The sequence below is a fragment of the Musa acuminata genome, chromosome BXJ1-8, assembly GCF_036884655.1.
Source record: "Musa acuminata AAA Group cultivar baxijiao chromosome BXJ1-8, Cavendish_Baxijiao_AAA, whole genome shotgun sequence".
NCBI classification, from domain to species: domain Eukaryota; kingdom Viridiplantae; phylum Streptophyta; class Magnoliopsida; order Zingiberales; family Musaceae; genus Musa; species Musa acuminata.
This window is the reverse complement of record NC_088334.1, coordinates 32806895-32815144: the sequence shown is the minus strand read 5'-3', so window position 1 is coordinate 32815144 and position 8250 is coordinate 32806895. Positions and strand designations below refer to the sequence as shown.

The 8250-nt window shown below is 48.9% G+C and overlaps 1 protein-coding gene across 1 annotated transcript; it reads left to right on the top strand.

Moving 5' to 3' along the window:
- The first annotated feature begins 3644 nt into the window (after positions 1-3644).
- Positions 3645-4689, top strand: LOC103972885 (VQ motif-containing protein 11-like). The gene has a single exon (XM_009387267.3). The coding sequence runs from the start codon at positions 4006-4008 to the stop codon at positions 4642-4644; it is 639 nt and encodes a 212-aa protein (XP_009385542.3). The 5' UTR covers positions 3645-4005; the 3' UTR covers positions 4645-4689.
- The last annotated feature ends 3561 nt before the right edge of the window (positions 4690-8250 follow it).

Below are 8250 nucleotides of genomic sequence, written 5' to 3'. Positions count from 1 at the left end.
TGAGTAATCACCCCATAGTTATCGCAATATAAGGAAGTCGGTTTCTCGTTATCCGGCACGACTCCCAAATTTGTGATGAACCTCTTCAACCAGACTCCCTCCTTTACTGCATCTGATGCAGCAATGTACTCTGCCTCTGTGGTCGAGTCAGCAGTAGTATCTTACTTGGAACTCTTCCAGCACACTGCTCATCCATTCAAGGTGTATACATACCCTGAATTCAACTTGCTATCATCGACATCAGACTGAAAACTTGAGTCTATGTAGCCTTCAACCTTAAGGCTATTACCTCCATATACTAATAAAAGATCCTTAGTCCTTCTCAAGTACTTAAGGATACACTTTACTGCTTTCTAGTGCTCCAAGCCTGGATCCGCTTGATACCTGCTCGTGACACTCAGAGCATGCGCTATATCAGGCCTAGTACAAAGCATGGCATACATGATAGACCCTATTGCTGAGGCATAAGGTATCATATCCATGTTCGCCCTTTCTTCTGGAGTCTTTGGGGACATACTCGTAGAAAGCGATATCCCATATCTCATTGGTATGAGATCTCTTTTGAAATTTTCCATACCAAACCTTTTGATAATGGTTTCTATGTACCTGGATTGGGACAAGCCAAACATCTTCTTGGATCTATCTCTATAGATTCTAATCCTCAAGATATAGGATGCTTCCCCTAAGTCCTTCATGGAGAAGTGTCTAGATAACCAAGCCTTTACTGTGGATAGCATTCCTACGTCATTCCCAATGATCAGGATGTCATCCACATATAACACCAAAAAGGTGATAGCGCTCTCACTTACCTTCCTGTACACACAAGGCTCATTTTCGTTCTTAATGAACTCATAAGATCTGATTGCCTCATCAAATCTTATGTTCCAACTTCGAGAAGCTTGCTTTAGTCCATAAATGGATCTAAGCAACCTACACACCTTATCTAGGCAGTTCTTGGACACGAATCCCTCAGGTTGCATCATATACACCTCCTCGAGGTTCCCATTGAGGAATGCTATTTTCACTCTATCTGCCAGATCTCATAATCATAGTGTGCTACAATAGCTAATAGAATTCTGATGGATTTTAGCATTGCTACGGGTGAGAAGGTTTCGTCGTAGTCAACACCTTGCCTTTGACGATACCCCTTAGTCACTAGCCTTGCTTTATAGGTCTCTACCTTTCCATCTACTCCGATCTTTTTCTTAAAGATCCACTTGTAACCGAAGGGTACAATACCTTCGGGTGCATCAACTAGGTTCCAAATCTTGTTGGAGTACATAGAATCCATCTCAAAATTCATGGCTTTTTGCCACTTCCCGGAGTCTATACTCATAATAGCCTTCTCGTAGGTCTGAGGATCAATATCCTCAACATCCTCTCCTCTAATATGTCCCACATATCTCTCAGGAGGATGAGATACTCTATCAGACCTACGTAAAGTTGAAACTTGTGTATTAGGTACCTGAATAGACTCTGGCTGTAGAGAGATGCTTGAGCTTGGTTCTCCAACCTCGCTCAACTCTATCATTCTCCCACTATCTCCGCCAAGAATGTGTTCCTTCTCAAGGAACACTGCTCTCTTAGCTATAAAGACCTTTTGGTCCTCGAGATGATAGAAATAATACCCACAAGTTTCCTTGGGGTATCCCACAAATTTGCATCACTCTATCCTTGATTCTAACTTATCGGGGTTATGTCTTTTAACGTGGGCAGGGCAGCCCCAAATCTTAACAACCTTAAGATCAGACTTCTTTCTTTTCCATATCTCATATGGTGTAGACTCTACCGACTTAGTTGGAACTCTATTCAGAAGGTAAGCTGCAGTCTCTAGGGCATATCCTTAGAGGTGAGAGCGCCGGGGTTTGAAGGCGACTACATTGATGTGGCTGCAACTGTTGTGACCCAAGGGGCGATTGTCGAGCAACAGGGTTGAGGTTGTGGTGATGGCGACCTATGGTGATGGCAACCTGTGGTTATGGCAGAATATGCTAAGCAAGGGGGAGGTGGCGTTGAAGCGGTCGAGGTTGAGAAGATGAATCGGTGTTGCATGTGCTGCTAGGGTTGAGGTAGGGCAGCGTACTTGCTACGGTTGCTGCGTTAACTATTGGAGGGCAGCTGCTGCAAAACGAGGGGTTGGTCGTTGGCCAGGAGCAGCGGTAGTAGTGATTGCTAGCACTTAAATCAATCTTGAAATTCACTTAAGTTTAAAAAATCATTATAAATCAAATAATTATTCTAACATCACAAATCAATTATCATTATTTACTAATCATAAATTTTTAAAATTAAAATATTATTATGCATTATAAAATTAAAATTATAACAATCCCAACATTAAGATTTCAAAACAAAGATCAAAGCTGATTAAAAAAATAAAGGATCCTACCTCTCCTCGACTATCCTTTCCTCAAGATCATCTCCTCAAGAAGTCCTATATTTAATCCTCCTATTGTGCTCGGGGAGAAATGAAGGAGGGCCTCCTTATATAGAAGAAGAAGAGACCTTTCAGGTAAGTAAATATTTAATTTTAATTTTTAATTTATTTTTAGTTTTTTTTTACACACATAAAGATAAAAAATATAATATTTATTTTGTATAGTTTTGAAAATGAAATATAAACTGTTCACAGAAATGATGGCAAGATGGTCGGAGGAATCAAGGTGAGGTTGCCAAGCATCCTCATTAAGGCATTATTAGAACTCATGAGAGACAATCGGAGACGTGGTATCTCCTCTCCATTTTTCAGAGACAATTAAGTGTATCACTTCACCAAACCATTACAATAGAAATCGCTTTCATCATAACTCAACGAAATATGGGAGTTTAGAAGGATCCCTATCTACAACTTATTTTTAAGTTTTGAATATATATAGTTCAATTCTTTTAATTCTTAACAATACCATACTATTCTCTTTTCATCTCATATGTGTAAGTATTTCTAACATATTTTTCTGTCCATGTGTGAGTTAATTGACCTCCCCTTATTCATTATGAGTTCCTTATCTTGATTGATTATGAAAATTAATTGATCATATAATATGCTTAGAGCATCATAACTGATTTGTCAACATGGTCAATGCAATATGATCACTTATTTCTAGTCCTTTCAATGTCATTTGGGATAATTATCTGTTTAATTTAGCAACCTTAATGAGCATAGTCAAAATAAACATTACATATAATATGGTACATAAAAATTCGTCAATTCGAAGTCCAGTTTCTCATGTCAATTACAAGTGTGGACTTCGTGCGAGTATACTTCAAACGCTGCCTTCCACTACGAGTAAACTTCGCTGATCCGGCTCCACGTCTTATCTCTAATCAGATCTCGACACGGTTCAATACATCACGCACGAGGCTTTATCCATGTCGAAGTGACACTACCTAACGGTTCGACCACGCACCAGTTTACCCTCAAACGATATTACTCCACGTACCTGAAGCGTGAACCACACGCTTCCAGAGATGAAACAGACTTTGTGCCGTGTCATAGACAGTGCAACTGATCCTTCTGAGCTACAAAACAAAGGCCGGCCTGTTCTTTCCCTCACGCAAACCAAGCCCGCTGTTGAGACTGAGAGAGGCAAAGAGACGAAGAGGGAGAGAGTGTGCAGCAGCGCTCTGCGGAGTGCAGGGATAAGACGAGGCCGCTGTCTCTCCTCGATTCAAGTAGCTTTAAGGAAACGAAAGAAGAAGGAAAGGCTTCTCCCTTTCTATGAGCAGAGGCGCCAGCAGCCTCCTGTCTCTCACTTAGTGTGGACCTTGGTGTCCGTACGTCAGGCCGGGAGCACAGGGAACGGGATAGAAGAGGAGACGAGCGAGGTGTATATATCAGAGATAGAATATGAAGGAAACGGAGAGAATGCCGCGACAGTAGTATTGTTGCTAGTCTCCAGTACAAAGAAAACCACCGTCTCCTTCTCATACCTGCGTTGCTTCTCTGTAGCTTTTCCACTCTTTAATTTCCTTGTATCTCTTTCTACTCCTCTTTACCACCCCACCATGGCTGCCCTCGTTCCTGACAGCACAAACAACAGCAGTAGCAGCAACAAGCTAGACGTCGACGGCCTCTCTTGCTCTTCCGCCATCAGCGGCGGCGCCAGCGATAACACGACCTACGTGCGCGCCGACCCTGACAACTTCCGGGCCTTGGTGCAGAGGCTGACCGGCGCCTCCGCCGCCACCGACAACTACTCCGTTCGCAGGCTTCCCTCAGAAGCACGGAAGGTCGAGAGCAAGAAGCGGAAGCTTCAAGATAGAAGGCGGGTCCCCACCAAGCTCGAGATCAACATCAACCCTTCGCTCTACTCCACAAGTGCTACTTGTTATCATCGGCAACGCCATTACCACCGCTTTAGTTGCACAGGAAGTTGGAGCAAAGGACACGAGGCAGGGCTGCTTACGTCTCCGATATCGACCATGGATTCTATCTTGCTCGTCTCTTCCGCCAGTCCTACCGCCGCGACTCCTGCAGGTGCTGCCGTTCTACTTGTTAAGAAAGAGGAAGAGGAGAGAGCGATCGCAGAGAAGGGGTTCTATCTGCACCCTTCGCCTCGGAGTAACAGCAGAGAGCCACCCAAACTTCTGCAGTTGTTTCCCCTCCATACTCCCAAGAACTCATCCGTTTCTACCTCAGAGTAGTTAGCTACCTCTTCTTCTTATCGTTCGCTCTTTCTTCTCTATATTTCCATCTGTGGAAGAAGTAATTAATACTACGTCGAAATCTGTGTTTCGAGGTTCCTGAAGATTCGTGCTAACTCTTGTTTTAATGATTCGTGCTAACTGGTTTGATGATTGGATCGGATTCGGGTCAAAGTCACCTTAGCTCTAGATCCAAATAAGACCATGAATCAGAAGATTCGAACAACAATATGACCGATAAAATTGGGATTAGATTCGAACGTCAATATGAACGATAAAGTTGGGATTCGGATAAGGCATCGAGAGTATATACTCGTGAATGAGGATCATGTTAGCGAACAAATATACCATGGCAGATGAGTCAGCACGGTTAGGTCTGCGGGTCGATACCATGAGCTTTCTGGAGAGTGAGCTGAATGATGAGGTGACCGTGCCCTCGGGAAGGAGTACTGGTTGGCATTGGTCGGGATTCGAGCCGATTGATTGCTCTTCCTTTGCGCGGTGGATGGCGTCCCCTGGGTTGAGACGCTCGTGGCTCGGGGGTGGCCGTTTACCTGCAAAAATAGCCTTCGTCGAGTGATTCCCGACTTTAGCCCCTCCAATGAGCAAGTTAGTAGTGGGTCGAATTGTTTTTCCCCTCCAGCCGGAGGCCGGCTCAGGGCTTTATACTATTGCACGAGGGTCGGTAGCACGTCGATTTGATCTGGCCGTCGACCCTCGAGGGATGGGACGGCACCTTTGACTGGCCGCTTTCTCGAGGCATGCGAAGCCGCGTCAGACGGCACTGCCCCGAGCTCTCAGGACGAGACAGGTGGAACATCTTCTTGGTACAGTTTTGACTTGGCGTGTGGTGTCAGCGGTGGTGTGTCCGAGGTCCCAAAATATATCGTATCACTTCTCCCCCCCCTCTAAGGTGTGTCGTGGGGTCCTTAAAGGGCCAGGAGGCATGCTTGGATTGGAGTGATGCTGATGGCTTATGAGGAGAAACTGAATTGACTCATCGTGGGGCATTTTAGAGGGGCGGCGCCCCGTGCCTCAGGTAGGATTGACTTTGTTGATCGGGCGGCTGGGGCCTGACGAGGCGAGACCGATGTGTCATAGGTCGGATAACCGGTTTGGCACGACTCGGAGTTATGGCCACTGAGTTTGTAAGTCGACGAGCAAGCTGGAGCAGCTCGATTAGAGACTTGACGAGCTACGAGTTGCGGATTGACGTGGAGCGACTTGGACAGCGGACTAGGTCGGACGTTGGATTGACCGAGAGGTACGGTTCGAGCATTGGGTCGACCGAGATGCTACTCGGGCATTAGATCGACCGTGAGGCGTGCTCAAGCGTTGGGTCGGGCGAGATGCGACTTGGTTTGAAGGTTGGACCTATGGGCCGAGCAACTATGCTTGGGCTTAGGCTTCATTGTCGGTGGGTCGCAAGTCGGGGGCGATCTAGAGCGACCCAAGCAGGAGCTGGACCTGTGGGTCGAGCGACTATGCTCGGGCTCAGGTTTCGGTGCCGACGGGTCGCAAGTCAGGGGCGATCTGGAGCGACCCGAGTAGGAGCTGGACCTATGGGCCGAGCGACTATGCTCGGGCTCAGGTTTTGGTGCCTACGGATCGCAAGTCGGGGGCGATCGAGAACGACCCAGGCAGGAGCTGGACTTGTGGGCTGAGCGACTATGCTCGGGCTCAAGTTTCGGTGCCGGCGGGTCCCAAGTCGGGGGCGATCTGGAGTGACCCGGGCAGGAGTTAGACCTATGGGCCGAGTGACTATACTTGGGCTCCGGTTCTGGTGTCGGTGAGTCGCAAGTCGAGGGCGATCTGGAGCGACCTGGGTAAGAGCTGGACTTGTGGGTTGAGCGACTATGCTCGGGCTTAGGGTTCGGTGTTGGCGGGTCACAAGTCGGGGGCGATCTGGAGTGACCCGAGTAGGAGTCGGACCTATGGGTCGAGTGACTATACTCGGGCTCCAGTTCTGGTGCCGGCGGGTCGCAAGTCTGGGGCAATTTGGAGCAACCCAGGCAGGAGTTGGACCTGTGGGCCGAGCGACTATGCTCGGGCTCAAGTTTCGGTGCCGGTGAGTCATAAGTCGCGGGCGATCTGGAGTGACTCGGGCAGGAGCTGGACCTATGGGCCAAGCAACTATGCTTGGGCTTAGGTTTTAATGCTGACGGGTCGCAAGTCAGGGATGATCTGGAGCGACACGGGCAGGAGCTAGACATGTGGGCCAAGCGACTATGCTTGGGCTCTGGTTTCGGTGCCGATGGGTCATAACTCGGGGGCGATCTGGAGTGACCCGGGCAATGGGCTAGGCCGACGAGGTGTGGCTCGAGTGTCAGACTGGTCGAGATGCATGGCTCGGGTGTCGGATTGGCTAAGATGCGACTCGGACATTAGATTGGCCGCGAGGCGTGGCTCGAGCGTCGGACTGGCCGAGATGCGTGGCTCGGGCGTCGGATTGGCCGAGATGTGTGGCTCGGGCATCGGATTGGCCGATATGTGACTCGGACATTAGACTGGCTGCGAGGCATGGCTCGAGCGTCGGACTGGCCGAGATGCGTGGCTCGGGCATCAGATTGGCCGAGATCCATGGCTCGGGTGTCGAATTGGCCAAGATGCGTGGCTCGAGCCTCGGATTGGCCGAGATGGCGACTGGTACTCGAGGGGCGGCATCATGGCAGGATGATAATGGCCGGTCGTTGGTCAGGGGACCGAGCTGTGCAACTCGAGAGGAGACTGGTCCCGTTGGTTGAGTAGTTGATCTCAGGCTTAGGTCTATCGGCGGGAGACCCTTTGTCATGAGCGGTGCCATCACGCTATGTGGCGTGCTGACTGGGGCGACGCAGGTTCTAACTCGGGCCGATTGGTCCTCCTACGAGTTTGCGATGGGGGCACCGGAGCCGCTCCTTGGACTTGCTCCATCCTCGGCTTCTTGTTAACCTCGCACCTCCCTGCCATTAGGGCTTTAGCGACGATGTACTGATTGGCGCGCTAGAGCATCTCGGGGATGGTTGTGGGTGGCTTCTCGATGAGCGACCAAAAGAACCTCAAGGGCCTCAAGCCCATCAAGAATGCCTGCATGGTTGTAGAAGGGTGAGCATCCTGAAATCCCCATATTTCCGTGGCAAAGCACGCCACAAATTAAGAGAGCGATTCACCCTCATGTTGAGATAACACCAGCAGGGTGGCGATGGAAGGCTTGGGTCGCACATTGGCGAGGAAGTTTTGCTCGAACTCCCTTGCGAGCAGGTCGAAGGATTAGACTGAGAGTGGGCATAGCGGGCTGAACCATGTTCGTACTGGTCCTCTGAAGGTGGTCGGGAATGCCCGACACATCAGGGCATCAAAGGTGCCATAGAGGGCCATCTGAGCTCGAAACACTGTGACATGCTCTGCGGGGTCAAAGCCGCCGTCATATGTCTCCAATGCTAGTAGCCTGAAGTTGAGGGGTATAGGCTTGTCCTGTATTTCCTGAGTAAAAGGGGAATCACCCGAGCTACCTTCATTCGAATTGCTCTGCGACTTCTAGAACACACGCTGGAACTCGTCCAAGCGTTGGTTGACCCCAGACAGTTGGATCCTGAATGAGTTGTCTGCCGAGTCGGATGATATGGT